Source organism: Callorhinus ursinus, unplaced genomic scaffold, assembly GCF_003265705.2.
Source record: "Callorhinus ursinus isolate GAN/ISIS: 27379988/994484 unplaced genomic scaffold, GSC_fseal_2.0 scaffold26, whole genome shotgun sequence".
Lineage (NCBI taxonomy): Eukaryota > Metazoa > Chordata > Mammalia > Carnivora > Otariidae > Callorhinus > Callorhinus ursinus.
This window is the reverse complement of record NW_027397088.1, coordinates 11,686,580-11,707,120: the sequence shown is the minus strand read 5'-3', so window position 1 is coordinate 11,707,120 and position 20,541 is coordinate 11,686,580. Positions and strand designations below refer to the sequence as shown.

Here is a 20,541-nt window from a genome sequence, read left to right as displayed (position 1 = left end):
TTGCAAAGTAAAAGAGCTGCTTATATGTGGTAAGCGTTCATCCAGATTCGTTTCTTAGTTTCTTTATATAAAGAAAACTGTGTTTTTATTACAGCGGGCTTTTTTCAAAATCAATTACATTCACATATATAAGGAAGAGTTCTATTCCGAGGCACACAAAGAAATCAGCTCTCTCGTGAGACTGCAGTCACCTAAAATATCCCTTGACCTTCAGTAAAACATGACTCTCGGTCATGGAAGAGTGTAGGTCCTTTTTCCGTTTTAAGAAACTGTGTGGAGGGAACACTGCAATAACAGCATGAGGACAAGCAGTTTGTAAGTACAGTCATTATGGATCTTAGGAGCCACTCACTGGGAGCCCATTGTGAAGGCGTCTGAGGCCAGGTCACGTTTGGCAGCCTGGGTGAGGCCAAGCTCCCTCCAAGCTCCTGGCACCTACCTACCTTTGCCGTTGGCACACACCACAGCCTGGAGCCTGGGGAGCAGACCTGTGCTCTAGTATTTGCCAGTCACACTTAGGACTCACCCATCTGCCTTCAGCCAACACACCTAGCTGACCCCTGAAGGCATTTGGGTCTGTGACTCCTGAGCATTGAACAGAAGGAAAACTTTTGCAATGTTGCCTGGGTTCATGTCCTATATTAGGAGGGAAATGAACTTCACATCCCTTAGTAACAAGTATTAGAAGTTGCAAATTTCTCAAAGATTTGAGCACTCTACCTGAGCTAGCCCATGTAGACCTAGCCGCCTTTTTTTTTTTTTCTTCAAGATTTTGAGAGCGCGTGCGTGTGCACGCATGAACGGGGCAGGGTGGGAGGGAGGGAGAGGAAGCAGCAGACTCCCCGCCAAGCAGGGAACCTGTCATCACATCATGACCTGAGCCAAAGGCAGATGCTGGGCTTAACCGAGTAAGTCACCCAGGTGCCCCTAGCCCTCATAAAAGCTAGTTTAGTCCTATGGGATTTGGATAAACTCTGGAAATAGTAATGTTCACTTAATATTTGTCAAATCTACCTTGCCCAGTGCTGTGTATTACACTAGAGATACAGAAGTGACTCCGGTGATATATCTGCCCTTAGAGTTCAGAGTCTGGTAAAATAGATGGAGAAATGTTTAGTTATAAAATAACAGAAGTATTAAAAAACAGCTTACTGAGAAAATGTAGAAAACTAAAGGAGGCAATACCTGAGCTTAGTTTCGATGGATGAGAAATTCTCCATATAGATGAGGGGTCTTTGTTCCAGAAAATTCCAGAGGTTAAACACCTAGGATTCCAGTAGAGTCCCCATTCCCTCAGCAACTATTTGAGTGCCTCCTATGTGCCAGGCATTGCCCAGGGTTTGGAATAAAATGTAAAGAGGACAGACAGGTTCTCTGCTTTTAAGAAGCTCTTGTGTAGTGGACACCTCCTAGAGGGAAAACAGGCAGTTACCATGCTCTGTAAATGTGCTGTTTATGCTGTTAAACATGTCCGGGCTCACAGACTCCTATCACACACATGGGGGCCCTGACTGTGAAGGCCAAGACCCCTGTTCCTGACTGAGCTCACACCACCTGGCTTGAGAAAAGCAGCAAAAACCATCGAAACTTCACTAAGTGTGAATTATGCTTTTGAAGCATATTTTAAGTTCTTGTGGGGGAGGAAAGGACTATTGCCCTGTGGATTAGGGCCCAGGATTTCAGCAGCAGAACCTCTATGGAGATACCCACAATGTCCATAAAGGGGTTCATGCCAGGGATTTGACCCTATATACTTGTGGCAGCGATTAAGAAGCTTCTGTAAGGCTGCTGTCATCCTGTCCAGTGTTAGGGCTCGAAGTCCACCAGGTGGGGAGGCAATCAGGAAGGGGGGTGGTTAGAGAACGGGGAGATCAAAAGCGAGCTGGAGCCCACAGCATAAGCTGGAGCCCACAAGAGAATCTACAGGTTCAGTGCAATCTCTATCAAAACACCAACAGCATTTTTCACAGAACTAGAATACTACTAAAATTGTATGGAACCAAAGATGACCCTGCATGACAAAAGCATTATTGAGAAAGAAGAGCAGAGCTGAAGGTATCACAATTCCAGATTTCAAGATATACTACAAAGCTAGAGTAATCAACAGTCCGGTACTGGTACAGAAACAGTCACACAGATCAATGGATTAGAGACCCCCAGATAAACCCACATTTGTATAATTAATTAATCTAGGACAAAGGAGGCAAGAATATACAATGGGGGAAAAGACAGTCTTTTCAGGAAATGGTGCTGGATAAAACTGAACAGCTACATGCAAAAGAATGAAACTGGACTACTTTCTAACATCACAGACCAAAAAAAAAAAAAAAAAAAAACTCCAAATGGATTAAAGACCTAAATGTTAGACATGAAACCATAAAAATCCTAGAAGAGGGCACTGGTGGTAATTTCTCTGACATCAACGGTAGCAACATTTTCCTAGATCGGTCTCCTAAGGCAAGGGAAACAAAAGCAAAAATAAACTAGTGGGACTAATCAAAATAAAAAGTTTTTGCACGGCAAAAGAAACCACCAACAAAACAAAAAGATAATGTATTGAGTGGGAGAAGATATTTGCAAGTGATATATCTAATAAAGGATTAATATCTAAAATATACAGAGAACTCATACAACTCAACACCAAAAAAAAAAAAAAAACCAAAAAAAACCCCACAACAATCTGATTAAAAAGTAAGCAGAGGACCTGAATAGACATTTTTCCAAAGAAATACAGATGGCGGACAGACACATGAAGAGATGTGTCTCAACATCACTCCTCATCAGTGAAATGTAAATCAAAATCACACTGAGATATCACCTCACCCCTATTAGATTGCTAAAATCAAGAAGATGAGAAACAAGAGGTGTTGGCGAGGATGCGGAGAAAACGGAACCCTCGTGCACCGTTGGTGGGAATGTAAGCTGGTGCAGCCACTGTGGAAGAGTATGGAGACTCCTCAAGAAGTTAAAAATGGAAATACCATATGATCCAATAATTCCATTATTGGGGGTATATTTACCTGGGGAAAATGAAAACAGTAACTTGAAAAGATATATGCACCCCTGTGTTTGTTGCAGCATTATTTACAACAGCCAAGATGTGGGAGCAACCTAGGCGTCCATCAATAGATGAATGGATAAGGAAGATGTAGTATAGAAATATATCCAATGAAATAACACATGGCCATAAGAATGGATGAGATCATGCCATTTGAGACACAGATGGACATTGAGGGTATTATGCTAAGTGCAATTAGACTGAGAAAGACAAATGCCATACGATTCCACTCATAAATGGAATCTTAAAAAATGAACACATGAACAAAAAACAGAATCAGAACTATAAACAGATGGGGTGCCAGACAGGAGGAGGATGGAGGGTTGGGCAAAATGGGTGAAGGGAAAAGGGAGATGCAGGCTTCCAGTTATGGAATGAGTAAGTCATGGCAATAAACAGCAGAGCATAAAGAATACAGTCAATGATATTGTAGTAGTGATGTGTGGGGACAGATGGTACCTACAGTTGTGGTGAACACAGCTTTATGTAGAGAGTTGTCAAACCACTAAGTTGCACACCTGAGACTAACGTAACATTGTGTGTCAACCACGGGGAGGGAGGGGGAGAGAGAGAGAGAGAGAGAGAGAGAACAGAGGCCAGGAGATAATCTGCATGGAAGAGGGGTGAGGATCACAGTAAATACCGGGAAGAGCCACTGTGGAGGATGGAAGTTTACAGTTGAGAGGAATGTTGGAAATCTCAAATGAGGTCAAGGCCACAGCTTGGTCCCAGAGTTCGCTGAGGTGGGCACAGGGCTGCTCTCAGTAGAGAGGAGGTGAACTCTGGTCCAAGCTGTTCTCCATATTTGTGTAATTGTCCCCATCAGACAGCTAGCTCCTTGAGGTCCTTGACAATAACAACATTGAACCCTCAGCACCACGCACAGAGCTTGGTTGTGTATACAGTTAGTGCTGAATAAGGATTTGCAGAATAAGATAATGTTGAATGAAAACTTCCTGGGGAATATTTCTAAAGAGATATCCCCCAGTATCTCAAGTTCATGGCTCTTGCAACTTCCATCAACTCAACCTCAAGCTTAGCTCTTAAAAATCCCCTACCTGCCATGAGCTAGCATACCTGCTCCCTCCTTTACATTCTGTCCTAAGGGAGGCCTTTACTGCTGTTAAACCCTCCTAGTGGATTGCATTTAGTCTTCATACTACTAGTGGATTAATCTTCCTAAACCATCATGTTCGTTTATCATTCTCTGCTAAGTCTTCAGTGACTCATTCTCACCAAAGAATAAAGTCCTTCTAATCAAGGCAGTGAAGACAGTAAAGGTGGTTTGAACCTTAATTTCCACTAATACTCCATAGTATTCAGCCTCAAACAAATTCTGCATCCCTCTGCCTCTGTTCCACTAGTCTCATTAGTCCCTCTTTGTTAACCCTAGAAAAACTCTTCCCATCCTTCAGGAGCTCAAGTGGCGCTTTTCCTCCAGGAAGCTGTCCCCGATCAACCCCACAAAAGGGACCTCTCCCTCCTCTAAACCCTGCTGGTGCTCAGTTTATACCTCATTTATGGCACTTGTCACACACAGCCTGGAGATTTTTCAGTTACCTGGTGTCTTAAGGCTAAGTCCTTACTAGCTAAGATCACACCTTACCCATCCTAACCTCTACCACACGAGCTCGCTGAAGGCTGGAGAGAACAGCCCTCCAATATATGTTTACCCATTACCAGAAGTCATATATACTCTTTAGACGTCCTTCACTGAAGACAGTCAATGTAATGGCACTGAAATCCACAATATGCCAGGTCACCAGGAATCTTGAGCCCTAAACTGGATATACCCAAATGCGATGAGGTTAATTAGACACTTCGGACTTAAAGAAAAAGTGCTCTTGGGGCGCCTGGGTGGCTCAGTCGGTTAAGTGACTGCCTTCGGCTCAGGTCATGATCCTGGGGTCCTGGGATCGAGCCCCATGTCCGGCTCTCTGCTCAGCAGAGAGCCTGCTTCTCCCTCTCCCTGCCACTCTGCCTACTTGTGCTCTCTGTCAAATAAATAAATAAAATCTTTAAAAAAAAAAAAAGAAAAGAAAAAGTGCTCTTACACTCTGTAAAGCTTGCAATAATATACTAAACCACAGCTTGTTAAAAAAAATCCTATATAAAAAAGATGACACACTGGGGTTGTAAACATTTGTTTTGGCAGATTTAATATGTAATACATAAAATACATTACGTCACTAAGTTATACCATACAATGAATAAACTGTTTTCAGTCCGCAGTCTTTAACTGTGCTTATCCAGTTTGTGAACGGTTACTTTGTAAATGGCCTCAAATTAGATTTTATTTTTCCAAAGTAAATCCACTCAACTGTACATGCAAATTTCATGCACTCAGACTTTATTAGAGCACTTAGTAATTACCATGTGAGTCTATCTCTTCTGCTCAAGCTGGCGGTTTTGTGAAAGTGCTGAAGAAACTAGAAGATTTGTGGATCAAGTGAAATAGTAACTATTTCAAAATATGCCTTTTTCATCTGAACTCTTTTTATCACAAATTAAATTCTTCCTCAGATATACCAAATAGCATGGACACAGGTGTTAAGATTTTCTTTCCCCCACAAAACTTGAGGACCCTTCTCAAATAAAAATCAATATTACTTTGAAATCATTAAAAAAAAAAAGCAACACTCTAAGTTGGTAAACATTCTGAACTTCCTATTTTCTGACCAAATTTTGATACAGAAGGTTAACTTTTGTGAACAAAGGGACAATAACACAATGGCAAACTACCAACATATTCTATTCTATTCCAACTCAACGGTTCCATTTGGAGTGAAGCAAATTGAATAAGCCAGAGCACTAAAGCACCATTGTGTGGCCCAAGCCAGCTTTATCGTCCTCAGGTGGCTCAGACTGCTGGAAAGAAAATAAAAAGAACGGTAGTTAGTTGAGCCTGAACTAGCCCCCACTTGGTCCCTCAGAACCCAGTGAGCCAACATGAACGTCACTATGTTTTATCAGCTACATCCCTAGCTCAGATATTCAGTGAAGTTGCATCTTCTGTGGCCAGGAGCAGCTGAAGTCAGTGCCCTGGGTGAAAGCTGGCCAGAGTCAAAATCACCCTCAAAAATGGGCGCCTGGGTGGTTCAGTGGGTTAAGTGGCTGGTTCTTGATTTTGGCTCAGGTCATGATCTCAGGGTCCTGGGATCGAGCCCCGCGTTGGGCTCTGGGCTCAGTGGGGAGTCTGCTTGGGATTCTCTCTCTCCCTCTGCTCTTCCCCCTGCATGCATGCAGGCGCTCTCTCTCAAATAAATGACTACCTTTTAAAAAAAAAAAAAAAAAAAAAAAAAAAGGACTTAATGTGCTGCTTTGAAGATGTGCCTGCTCTCTCTTAATAGTCAGACACAGCAGGATATTTTTTCCTCCACTGTTGGAGAAAAGCCAGTTATTTCTTGGGTGGAGTACCAGAGGCAGTGGCTGGGCTGGCTTTTGGGGCCATGCTGTATGAAAACTGCACGTTGTTAACAACCAGACTGGGACTGAGCCCAGTTCGATCCTCATAAAACAAGAGGTAGATAAGAGCTGATATCAATGAGGGAATAGGTTTTCCCATCCTGATGCAAACACTTGGGTGCGTGCTCATTCCAAAGAATGGCACACAGAATCACCTGTGTGATTTAAGTCCTTTTTTTTTTTTTTTTTTTCCTGTTCAGCACATGTAATTTGATTCAGGCTTGATAGACATTACTAGATACCTATTCAACATCTGTTCTCCTTTTCTTAGTTACAGATCCCCACTTTTTGAGAAGACATTAACAGTTAAATTCTCCCCATATTCCTTTTCCACCATGGAGGGCCACGTGACCCAGTTCGGGTCAGTAAGATGGAGACAAATGTCTGTTGGTTTGGGCTTCCATGAAAACTGTTTTCTTAATTTAGAAAAAAGGAAGGTGAAGGTAGATTCTGCTGGCACACCTCTTTTACCTTTCACCCATCCCCCGCTTCCTACCTGGAGTGTAGAAGAGATTCCAGAAGTAGAGCAGACAATCACTATAAAGCCCAAAGCCATATGAAGGATGGCTGAGGCAGAAGCTCAAAGAACCTGGTCTCTGATGGCCACTTCATGCTATTGCCTCACCAGCCCTAGATAACCCCCTTCCCTCTGGGCTGCAGCTTACAGGGGATAAAGAGAACACCAATTTGGTTTAGCTGCTGGAGCCTGATTCCTGTTACATGTGACCAACTGTCACATGTACATTTAATTCTCATGTGATCCAATTCCCCATTAGGGCTGGGAATTATGCTAATATTCTTAACCCAGATTAGTCTTTTTTCTATATCCTCTTTTAGTACTATTTTGATTTGAAGATTTGCTATTTTTTTTTCCCCAAAATAGTAATTTTTTTCCTGGCGTGCCTGGGTGGATCAGTCAGTTAAGCATCTGCCTTCAGCTCAGGTCACGATCTAGGAGCTGGGGTCTGGGGTCTGGCCCCACATGGGTGGGGCTCAGCGGGGAGTCTGCTTCTCTCTCTCCCTCTGCCCCTCCCTCTCTGCTCCTATGTGCGCGCTCTCGCTCTCTGAAATAAATCTTTTTTAAAAATAGTAATTTTTTCCTGATAAGTGATTCAAGATATATGTAAAAGGATATTCACTACAGAGTTATTTGTAACAGTAATTTAAAATAACCTGGATGTACATCAATAGGGAATCCAATGTATGAGTTATAGCATGTCCATAAACTAGAATATTTTACAGTTAATAAAAAAAAGTGAATCTATATTGACTTGGAAAGGATTCCTACTTTTATTGCTCAGAGAAAATATGCCTATTTTAGTATAATATTTGTGTTACTTAAAAATATACATATGTATCCTTACACAGACATCTGTATACATTCTTTTAAGCATTGGCAAAGTGTCTGGAAGAATACGAACCAAACTATAAAGAGGTAGTTACCTCTGGATCACAGATAAGAAGGAGGGTTAGGGAAAGGGGAAAAAAAACAACTCTTTATAAATGTTATGCTATTTGAATTTATTCCACAAAAGTAATTCATATCTTGGACTAAATTCTAAAAATACAGAAGTAGCCTAAGATAAGAAGATTCACCTAAAATGTCACCACACCGAAATAACCACAGTTGACATTTTGGTGAATATCTTTTAGAACCTAGACTCTCACGGTGTATATATGCACGTGTATACACACAAACTCTCTTGTACCACCACCCTCCTTACCATCTCATTGCCCAACCCCTCCTCCTCTGCTGGCTTCATCTCCCTTACCTTCCTTTAACACATTGGAACAGCCCGAGGACTTTGTCCTGGCACTTCCCTCTATACTCAGTGTCCAAGTCAGCTCAGCCAGTCTCATGCTCAGCCCTCTGCCATGAGTCTTAGTCTCAAATATCCAGTTACCCCCTTGCCAACTCCATTCAGATGCTGAAATCACACGTCGAATATACGTTCCAAATTAAATTTTTAATACCTATCCCCAACCTCTCCTTCACCCTACCAGCTAAATCAGACCTTTCCCTATCTCTTTAAGTGAAACCAATTTCCACCAGGTTGCTCAAACCCCAACCCTGGAAGTTGCCCTTCACCCTCCAACTACACAACTCATCAGCAACCCTTCCAGCTCCCTCTACACTGCCCGCATCATCCAATCCCCCACCCCAACACATACGCAGAGGGCCTTCAAAGTAATCCTTTACTATGACAACATTCACTGCCACTGGAAGAAAATCCTTCCACAGCCCATAAGGTCACCACCACCACCACCACCCCCACCACGCACAGCACGCCCCCCAACCTCCTCTTATACTACTCTGCCCTCACTCCTGTTGTTTGGCCCTCACTGAATTCCTAGAACATATCAAGCTGTTTATGGCCTCGGACATTGGTCTTGGCCATTCCCTCTGAAATACCCTTCCCTGCTCTCCCACCCTTCAAGTTTTAGCTCAAATGTCACTTCCTTAGAGAGGTTTGACTGGCTTCTCCTTCCACACCATCAGTCTCTGTCATTACACTTTTTTCCTTCTTACCACCTATCACTGTCATGAATTCTTATCTGTTTACCCTTCACTGTCTATCTTACTAAAGTGTACTCTCTACGTGGTCAAGGACCTCTTGGGTATCGTTCTAGTCTTCGATGGGCATCGAAGACAGTACCAGGCACTTCATAGACTCAGCAGTTTCTTAAGTGAATGAACATATACATCTAAAACATATTCTGTTCTATTCCAACTCTGCAGTTCTCAGGGGTTCCACTGGGAGCAAAACAAAATGAATAAGCCAGACCACTAAAGCACCACTGTGTGGCCCAAGCCAGCTTTATCGTCGGAATTAAAACAAATGGAATCATGTAGTATACAATGCTTTGCAACAAGCTTTTACTTTTTACTCAGTTAAATGTCTTCCCAAGTCAATTATTCTAACCTAATCATTCTTTTTAATGGCGATGTGGCATATCATGTAAATCTACCAATCTATTTAACCAAGCTCTAGCTGGGCATTCAGGCAATTTCCAACATCTCCTTATTAGAATTGTTTGTGATACACACCACTGTACATATCCTTGCGCAGTCTAATTTAATCATTAAGATAATTTCCTAGAAGTGGAATTGCTAGGTCAAAAATCACAAAGCACAGCTTTAGACACTGGAGTTCTTAAAAATCACCCACTTCAACTAAAATGAAACAAAATACATGTGTTTTTAAATAACACTATAAGATACATGGAATTGTATTCTTATGAAAATGTATTTGGATATGGTCTACTTAGGGAATCAACTTTAGACCTCTAAGTTGAAGAAAATTTCAAGTTGATAGCTGTATAAAAAGCCCCATTATTAAATACTGTGGGAATGAACAAAATATTCAAAGAACCCAACTGAGCAAGAGGGGTACTGTCTCTACAGTGACCGTATCTAAGAACAGAAGAGTTGTGGTTGTTCAACACATTCCATATTTATTTACTCAGTGGGACTCACAACAAGATCAGAAAGCTGTGGAGTGGTAGCCGCACGAGCTGCTGGACCATCTAGGGAAGCATTAGGGCTCACAGTAATAATTCTACAAACTTCTTCCTTTTTAAAAAAATTTTTTTAAGGTTTTATTTATTTGACAGACAGCAAGAGAGGGAACACAAGCAGAGGGAGAGCGAGGGGGAGAAGCAGGCCTCCCGCCGAGCAGCCCCACAAACTTCTTCCTTTAAAAATCTCTCCAAATCAGGGGCGCCTCGATGGCTCAGTCGTTAAAGCATCTGCCTTCGGCTCAGGTCATGATCCCGGGGTCCTGGGATGGAGCCCCGCATCGGTCTCCCTGCTCAGTGGGGAACCTGCTTCTCCCTCTCCCTCTGCCTCCTCCCCCCCTGCTCATGCTTTGTCTCTGTCTCTCTTAATCAAATAAATTTTTAAAAATCTCTCTGAATCAACCCCATCCTGTCTCAAATCCCTGCCTCAATAACTGCTAAAAGGTGACCATTATCACCCACATTCTCACCTGATGATGCCTATACGTATCTCCCCTGTGCTAGCTTGCTTCCCAGTATCCTCAGCCTCTTGTTAAAAGAAAAGGTCTCCCTGCCCGTCCTCTTAACTAAAAGGCAGCCCACTTCCGAGGGTACCACCTTTCCCAGTACGCTCTGTCAATTAAAAGTTTTTCCTTCTCTGTTATCCCGGCCAGGTAGAGAGGCAGGTATTCTCCTCGCTCTGAACTACCAAACACAGGAATTGCTCCCTGTCCTGCAGACACTTCTCTGCAGATGTTTATGCCAGCCATCTGAATTATCATCCATCATGCTGGCCCCTCGGTTCACCGGGCCCTGGTTACTGTCAGCCTCAGTAGGTAACTGAAACCCCATCATGAGGGACCCATCTTCGTGCTCTGGCTTCTCAGTTCTTTAACCTTCTCACCGCCTCTAGCATTTTCTTCAATTCCACCACAGCTATGCGCTCTCAGATTTTTGTCATCACAGACTTCCCACTTCTAAAACCTTGATTCTCAACATCCCATTTCCGAACCACACCTATCAGGTCTTTCTAAGCCACCTGCTCTCCCTTCCCTCACTGTCCCAACTTTTGATTCCACTGAAGTGGTCAATCCATTGACACTATTTGTGGACGGAATGTCTGTGTCACTCCACCCCATTTAATTACTGAAATCGGCCCACCCCCCACCCCCCACCCCGCACCCACGTGATGTAGGAAGTAGAGCTTCGGGGAAGTAATCAGGATGACATAAGGTCATGAGATGCCCTCATAAGTGGGATTCGTGCTCTTAGAAGAGTCAGGAAAGAGCTTGCTTTCTCTGCTCTCCACCCCGGGAGAACTGACTTTTTTTTTACTGAGTCTCCTCATTGGTTTGTCCTGAAATTAGTAATAATGCATTTAGAGTTTCTCCATTAAGTGTAAGAGCGGCTTTTGGACTGAGATTTATCAAACTACAGAATATCTAGTTATGACTATTTTATGTGGGTTTATGCAAATCTAAACACAGATGTAGAATTTTTTCAATGCCTTTTGAAATATATGGAGAAAATCTTAATTATTTTTCTCCCTAGATTGATTAGCAATTAGTGTATTAGTGGATTCCCTAATATCAAACCATCTTTGCATTGCTTGGATAAATTTCACTTGATCATGACATATTATTCCTTTAATAAGCTGCAAAATGATATTTGCCAACATTTTACTTCGTATTTTGGCTTAGTTATTTTGAATGAGATTGTTCTATGGTTCTCTGTGCAATTCTCATTGAATTTTGGCATTATAACGCAAGAAGCATAAGAAGAATTGGGGAATTTTCGTTCTTCTATGTGCTGGACTACTAAAGTTACCCTTTAGTCCCCGTTTAGTCACTAGCACTGAAGTTATCCTTTGCTAAAGGACCAGTAGAATTCCTCTGTGACACAACCTGAATCATACACATCTGCATGGTAGTTCATTAACTCTCTCGCTCTACTTCTTCTATGAGTATCTCCCATCTATGTAGGAGTCCACTTTGTTACATTATATTTTCCTGGAAAATTGTTCATTACTTCAAGTTCTCATAAATACTTGAACATGCATAGACATTTGAAAGTTACCATGTTAACAAATCAACCCTAGTTCCTGCTGGACCGACATAGCCCTCCCACCCCAGGTCTTCCCCTTATCTCCCTACTGGGCAGCACCGTCCATCCAGCTGCTAGAAAACAGAAACCCAGGAGGCATCCTTACTTCTCCTTCCTTCACCCATCACTTCCGTCTGTCAGTGATTAATTCTGGCCCCCAAAGGTACCTGGAGTATCCCCATTTCTCACCATCTCCAAAGCCCTCCATCCAGTTCAGCTCCCTTCTCCTGTTTCTCACTTCTCCAGTCAATTCTCAATATGGCCGTTAGGATGATTTTCTTAAAATATGAATCAGATTACACTATCCTCACCCCCAGTGCCTTTGCTCAGAACCCACCCATATTTTCCTTCACCTGTAGTATAAAATTCAAACTCCTCAGTGTGCTCAGTGAGGCCTTTCCCTCCCTGAGAGTCAGTCATGGTCCCAGCTTCAAGTAACTGTCCTCTGAAATACCACTCTGAGCTAAGAACTTTCAGTTTTTCAAACATGTCATGTTCTCCCCTCCCCAACCCTGTTGCTTTAAACCGTTCCTAAGTCTGCTTCCTTCCTCTGCTTGAAACTCCATCTTAAATGTCGCTTCCTCAGAGAGACCTTTGATGACCATCCTATCTGAAGCCAATACTTCACACCATCACTCTCCGCCAAAGCACCCCTTGTCAGTATCCCTCAAACCACTAGTAAACTTTTTTTTTCCTTGTCTACCTTTGTGGATGTGTTTTCTGGGTTGGCAGGAAATTTATTTTTAAGTATTTCCTCAAAACTCCGAGGCTAGTACTCAGTCACATGGCCACAGCTACAGGAGTAATATAGGAAATACCGTTCATCTGTGTGTCCAGGTAAGTAAGGGACTGGGTTTTTTTTTTTTTTAAAGATTTTATTTATTTATTAAAAAAAGATTTTATTTATTTATTTGAGAGAGAGAGAATGAGAGACTGAGAGCACGAGAGGGAAGAGGGTCAGAGGGAGAAACAGACCCCCCGCTGAGCAGGGAGCCCAACGTGGGACTCGATCCCGGGACTCCAGGATCATGACCTGAGCCGAAGGCAGTCGCTAAACAACTGAGCCACCCAGGCGCCCAGCACTAGTAAACTTTTAATTATTTTATTTCTTCACTTGTCTTTTTCTGTCTTCCTTCAAGGAATTTATTTTTATTATGGAGGCAGGAACAGATCTCTGTGTTAACCATTGTATCTTTATGTTTAGCATGGTGACTATTGCAGAGCAAGCACTCAGTTATAAATATTTACTGAATGAAAAGACCAGATCCAAAAGGATAATTTCTAGGATGGGAGATATTGTGAAAGAGGAGAAAACTTCGTGGAACATGGGCAAAATGTTAGTATCTTAGTGCCTACTTCCTCCACCTCAATTCCATCAAAGTAAACCTTTGCACCTACCCCAGGAATGCAGTAGTAACACTGGGCTTTGGCTTTCCTCATGAAGGCTGATCTGGATTAAGCCTGGAAGAAATTGGTCCGTCTCATTACATTTACATTAAACAATTTAAAAATAAGAACATACATATATGTACATATATACACCATAGAGTTATTTCATAGATCATTGACTTACTAAATGTTACCTGAGGAGGGTCAATGGCCAACTCAGAATATCAACCTAAGCAATTAATATTTTCACTTGATTCTATTTCATGTACTATATCTGTCAATGCTACTAGCCTACAACATAGGTAGAGGTATTTCATGAGAACCATTCAAAGTATTGAATCACTTCCTGATGTCCCAGTTGGTTAGATAAATAGATTTAAATAAAGTAAAATAAAAAATGTATTGAATCCCTATCTCCTTGTAGCACTGCACTAGGGACAGAAATAATCATTCTCTAGCAAAATATGTAAAACTATCACTGATGTGCAAACATGTCAAAAGGACACTGGGTACCAACCAGATCCAGATACTGGATCTCAACCAAGCTCATTAACCTAAGTCTCACAGATACTTCCAGCCTGGTACCCAGTAAGCAATCAGCTTGAGCTAAAAGCATCATCATCTCTCCTCTGCAAGCCACAGCGTGGTTTCCTTAGGTGTCTGGAGGAGAGGAGAGCAAAGGCAAAACCCAGGGAGATGTACATTTTGGAGGAATTTTTGTTCTTTGAGGTATTCTAAATGCACACAAGGGGCCTATTATAAGAAGATGAAAGCAAAGAGTAATTAATACCCTACAATGTAATCTGTATGAACTAAAGAGTTATCTAAAGTCTGGAGGTTGGTCAAAAAAATTCTCCAGGTTTCAGAAGACTAGGGGTATAATCTGCCCTAATTCTTAATATAGCATGGATTTATATCAGCAGTTCTCAATGTGTAAACCTTTAGGACCCTTAAGGGACCCCTTTTCTTGGAGACCCCTAAGCATCCAAAGGTTCTGTGAATCCAAAACTATTTTGGTAATAATGGTAAGTAATACTAAGACTTCATTTGCTTTTTTCATTCTTACTCTCACAAAAATAGAGTGGAGTTTTCCATTACATGATGTGTGATATCACAACAGATTGAATTCAGAAGCAGACATGACAAAGCAGCTACCTTCTGTGAAGCCTGACATTTAAGAGATTTGCAAAAACAAAACAATGCTACTCCTCTCACATGTTTGTTTTGAAAAGTCTGGTTATTTTTCATAAAAATCTGTTACATCAATATGTAAATTTTTTTCATTAGTCGTTCTATTTTTCATAAACCAGTCTTTTTAATATGTTCAGCCATGAGTGCAAAAGAGTCATTATCATCTGAATTATGACCTACGTATATGGTGACAAGCTTTTTAGAGAGGGAACCCAGAACAAACCCATACCAGTAAAACAAAAACCACCAAAACACCCTCCCAAATAATAAATATATTATAAATATATACACATATGTTAATTTAACATAACATATATAAAGTAAGTTATTGGAAATTATCCTGAGTTATTTCTTTGTGTCATAAATTCTATTTTTAAATTGTTTTCACATTTTTTTTTAAGTATAGTTGACACACGTTACATTAGTTTCAGGTGTACAACATGGTGGATTTAACAACTGTATGCATTACTCTAGGCTCACAACTGTGCAGCTACCATCTGTTACCATACAGCGCTATTACATACCACAGACTATATTTCCTATGTTTTACCTTTCATCCTTATGACTTATTCATTCCATAATGGGAAGCCTGTACCTCCCACTCCCCTTCACACATTTTGGCCATCCCCCTACAACTCCACCCTCTGACAACCACCAGTTTCTTCTCAATACTTAGGAGTCTTTGGGATTTGTTTATTTATTTATTTTTAAAGATGTTATTTATTTATTTGACAGAGAGAGAGACAGTGAGAGAGGGAACACAAGCAGGGGGAGTAGGAGAGGGAGAAGCAGGCTCCCCGCTGAGCAGGGAGCCCCATGTGGGGCTCGATCCCAGGACCCCAGGATCACGACCCAAGCCGAAGGCAGACGCTTAACCGACTGAGCCACCCAGGCACCCCTATTTTGTTTTTCAGATTCCACATACAAGAGAAATCATATGGTATTTCTTTCTCTGTCTGGCTTATTTCTCTTAGAATACCCTTTAGGTCCATCCATGTTCATTCTTCTTATGGACGAGTAATATTCTGGTGTGTGTGTGTGTGTGTGTGTGTGTACCCCACATCTTTATCCATTCACCTACTGATGGACACGGGCTGCTTCCATATCTTGGCTATTGTAAATCATATTGCAATAAACATAGGGTTATGTGTATCCTTTTGAATTTGTTTTCATTTTCATTACATACCCAGTAGCAGAATTTCTGGTCATATAGTAGTTCTATTTTTAATTTTGAGGAACCTCCATACGGTTTTCCACAGTGGCTGCACCAATTTAGATTCCCACCAACAGTGCACGAGGGTTCCTTTTTTTGCCCCCGCATCCTCACCAACACCTGTTATTTCTTGCTTTGTGATACTATCCATTTTGACAGGTATAAAGTGATATCTCATTGGATTTAGAATTGCATTTCTCTAATAATTAGTGATGTTGAACATCTTTTCATGTGTCTGTTGGCCATCTGGATGTTTTCTTTGGAAAAATGTCTATTCAGGCCCTCTGCCTATATTTTAATTGGAGTATTTGGTTTTTTTGGTGTGGAGTTGTGAGAGTTCTTCATATATTTTGGGGGATATTAACCCCTTATCAGATATGTCATTTGCAAATATCTTCTTCCATTCAGTAGACTGCCTAACATTATGCTGATGGTTTCTTTTGCTGTGCAAAACCTTTTTATTTTGGTGTATTCCGAATAGTTTATTTTGGCTTTTATGTCCCTTGTCTGAGGAAACATAGGGTGATGCCCAGGAGATTACTGCCTATGTGTTCTTTCAAGAGTTTTATGGTTTCAGGTCTCTCATTCATTTAGGTCTTTAATCCATTTTGAATTTATTTGTATGGATGGTATAAGAATGTGTTCTAGTTTTCCCAACACTATTTATTGAAGAGATAGTCTTTTCCCTATTGTATATTCTTGTCAGACAAAATAATTGACAAAAACAGCATGGACTTCTGAGCTCTATTCTGTTCCATTGATCTATGTGTCTATTTTTGTGTCAGTACCATACTGTTTTGAATACCACAGTTTTGTAGTATAGTTTGAAATTGGGATTGTTACACCTCCATCTTCGTTTTTTCTCAAGACTGCTTTTGCTATTCAGGGTTTTTGTTTCCATATAAATTTTAGGATTATTAGTTCTAGTTCTATAAAAACGTTGCTGGTATTCTGATTGAATCTGTAAGTTATTTTGAGTAGTATGGACATTTTAACAATGCTAGTTATTCCAACTCATGAGCATGTATATCTTTCCATTTGTTTTTGTCTTCAATTTTTTTCAACAATATTTTATAGTTTTCAGAGTATAGGTCTTTCCTTCCTTGGTTAATTTTATTCCTAGGTTTTAATTCTTTGTGATTTAATTGTAAATGAGATTGTTTTCTTAATTTATCTTTCTACTACTTCATTATTAGTGTGTATAAATGTAACAGACTTCTGTATATTAATTTTATATTCTGCAACTTTACTGAATTCATTAATAGGTTCTAATAGTTTTTTTGGTGGAATCTTTAGGATTTTCTGGATATAGTATCACGTCTTAAGCAAATGGTGACAATTCCACTTTTTCCTTACAAATTTGGGTACCTTTTACTTCTTTTTCTTCTGATTACTGTGTAAGACTCCCATTAACTATGTTGAATAAAAGCAGTGAGTGTGGACACCCTTGTCTTTTTCCTGACCTTAGAGAAAATGTTCTCAGTTTTTTATCATTATGATGTTAGCTCTGGGTTTATCGTATATGGCCTTTATTATGTTGAGGTATGTTCCCTCTAAATCCACTTTTGAGAGTTTTTAATCAGTAATGAAATTGAATTTTGTCAAATGGTTTTTCTGCATCTACTGAGATGATGATTTTTATCCTTCATTTTATAAATGTAGTATATCCTGTTGATTAATTTGTGCATATGGAAGCATCCTTGAACCCCCAGAATAAATCCCACTTGATCTTGGGGAATGATCCTTTTAACATTCTGTTGAATGCAGTTTACTAATATCTTGTTGAGGATTTTTTTCATCTGCATTCATCAGAATGCAGGGATATCAGCCTATAGTTCTTTTTTTTTTTGTAATGTCTTTGTCTGGTTTTGATATCACAGAAATGCTGGCCTAGTAGAATGTATTCAGAAGCTTTCCTTTCTCTTCTATTTTTTGAAATAGTTTGAGAGCAACAGGTATTAAATCTTTTTAAAATGTTAGAAGTCACCTGTAAATCCATCTGGTCCTGGACTTTTGTTTGTTGTTGTTGTTTTAACATACAGTGTTATATTCATTTCAGGTGTACAACACAATGATTCAACAATTCAACATACATTACTCTGTTTATCAAGATAAGTGCACTATTTTTTTTTTTTTTTTGAGAGAGAGAGTTTTTGTGTGAGCTAAGGGTAGGAGCAGAGAGAGAGAGGGAGAGAATCTTAAGCAGACTCCATGCTGAACATGGAGCCCAATACGGGGCTCAATCTCATGATCCTGAGATCATGACCTGAGCTGAAATCAAGAGTTGGATGCTTAACCCACTGAGCCACCCAGGTGCCCCAGTAGAAGTGTACTTTTAGTCCCCTCACCTGTTTCATACATCCTCTCCACCCACCTCCCCTCTGGTAGCTATCAGTTTGTTCTCTAGAGTTAAGAGTCCGTTTTTTTTGGTCTCTTGTTTTTTCCCTTTATTTGTTTCTTAAGTTCCACATGAGGAAAATCATATGGTATTTGTCTTTCTCTGACTGCCTTATTTTGCTTAGCAGTATACCCTCTAGATCTATCCATGTTGTAAAAGGCAAGATTTCATTCTTTTTTATGGTTGAATAATAATCTATTGTATACATACACCACGTATTCTTTATTCATCTATTGATGAACACTTAGGTTGCTTCCATAAAGTGTCTATTGTAATTAATGTTGCAATAAACGTAGGGGTGCATATATCCCTTTGAATCATTGTTTTTGTATTCTTTGGGCAGATGCCCAGTATTGCAATTACTGGGTCATAGGATAGTTCTATTTTTAAGTTTTTGAGGAACCTCCATATTGTCTTCCACAGTGGCTACACCAGTTTGCATTCCCACCAACAGTGCAAGAGGGTTTCTATTTCTCCACATCCTCACCAATATTTGTTTTTTCTTGTGTTTTTGATTTTGGTCATTCTGACAGGTGTGAGGTGATATCTCATTGTAGTTTTAATTTGCATTTCCCTAATGATGAGTGATGTTGAGCATCTTTTCATGTATCTATTGGCCATCTGTATGTCCTCTTTGGAAGAATGTCTGTTCATGTGTCTTCTGCCCATTTTTTAAACTGGATTATTTGTTTTGGATGTTGAGTTGTATAAGTTCTTTATATATTTTGGACACTAACCCTTTATCAGATATGTCATTTGCAAATTTCGTCTGCCATTCAGTAGGTTGTCTCTTAGTTTTGTTGGTTGTTTCTTCACTGTGCAAAAGCTTTTTATCTTGATGAAGTCCCAATAGTTTACATTTGCTTTTTTATTTTGTTTCCCTTGTTTCAGGAGACATATCTAGAAAGATGTTGCTATGACTGATGTCAGAGAAATTACTGCCTGTGCTCTTTTCTAGGATTTTTACAGTTTCAGGTCTTACATTTAGGTCCTTAATCCATTTTCAGTTTACTTTTGTGTGTGGTATAAGAAAGTGGTCCAGTTTCATTCTTTTGTATGTAGCTGTCCAGTTTTTCCAGCACCATTTGTTGAAGACACTGTCTTTTTCACTGCATATTCCTGCTTCCTTTGTCAAAGATTAATTGACCATGTAATTGTGCATTACCCTGATTCCAAAACCATATAAAGACACAACAAAAAAAGAGAACTACAGGCCACTCTCTCTCTGATGAACATAGATGCAAAATTCCTCAACAAAATATTAGCAAACATAATCCAGCAATACATTTTTAAAAAGCATTCATCATGATCAAGTGTGATTTATTCCTGGGATACAACAGTGGTTCAATATTTGTGATACATCACATCAATAAGGGAAAGGATACAAACCATATGAACATTTCAGTAGATGCAAAAAAAAAGTATCTGACAAAGTACAACATCCATTCATGATAAAAACAAAGTAGGTTTAAAGGGACCATACCTCAACATAATAAAGGACTTACATGAAAAACCCACAGCTAACATCATACTCTATGGGGAAGAACTGAAAGTTTTTCTCCCTAAGATCAGTAGCAAGACAAGGATGTCCACTCTTACCACTGTTATTTAACATAGTACTGGAAGTCCTAGCCACAGTAATCTGACAAGAATAAAAGGCATTCAAATTGGTAAGGAAGAAGTGAAACTTTTACTATTTGCAGATGACATGATACTATACATAGAAAACCCTAACGACTCCACCAAAAAACTACTAAACTGATCAATTCAGTAGAGTTGTGAGATATAAAATTAATGTACACAAATATGTTGCATTTCTATACACTAATAATGAAGAAGCAGAAAGAGAAATTAAGAAAACAATCCATTCACAATTGCACCCAAAATAATAAAATATCTACAAATAAATTAATCAAAGAATTGAAAGATCTGTACTCTGAAAACTATAGAACCCTGATGAAAGAAATTGAAGATGATACAAAGAAATAGACATTCTATGTTCATGGGTTAGAAGAACAAATATTGTTAAAATATCTATACCACCCAAAGCAATCTACAGATTTAATGCAATTCCTATCAAAACACCAGCAGCATTTTTCACAGAACTAGAACAAACCATCCTAAAATTTTTATGAAATTGCAAAAGACCCTAAATAGCCTAAGCAATCTTGAAAAACAAAACTGGAGGCATCACAATTCTAGACTTCAACTTATATTACAAAGCTG

The 20,541-nt window shown here is 39.9% G+C and overlaps 1 protein-coding gene across 1 annotated transcript in view; it reads right to left on the bottom strand.

The window, feature by feature from the left end:
- Nucleotides 1-5,289: 5,289 nt before the first annotated feature.
- SYCP2L (synaptonemal complex protein 2 like) overlaps nt 5,290-20,541 on the bottom strand; it is a 114,094-nt gene continuing 98,842 nt past the window's right edge. Inside the window, 2 exon segments of the mRNA XM_025890873.2 lie at nt 5,290-5,923; nt 13,523-13,585. Coding sequence (XP_025746658.2) covers nt 13,561-13,585 — 25 coding nt within the window. The 3' untranslated portion in view covers nt 5,290-5,923; nt 13,523-13,560.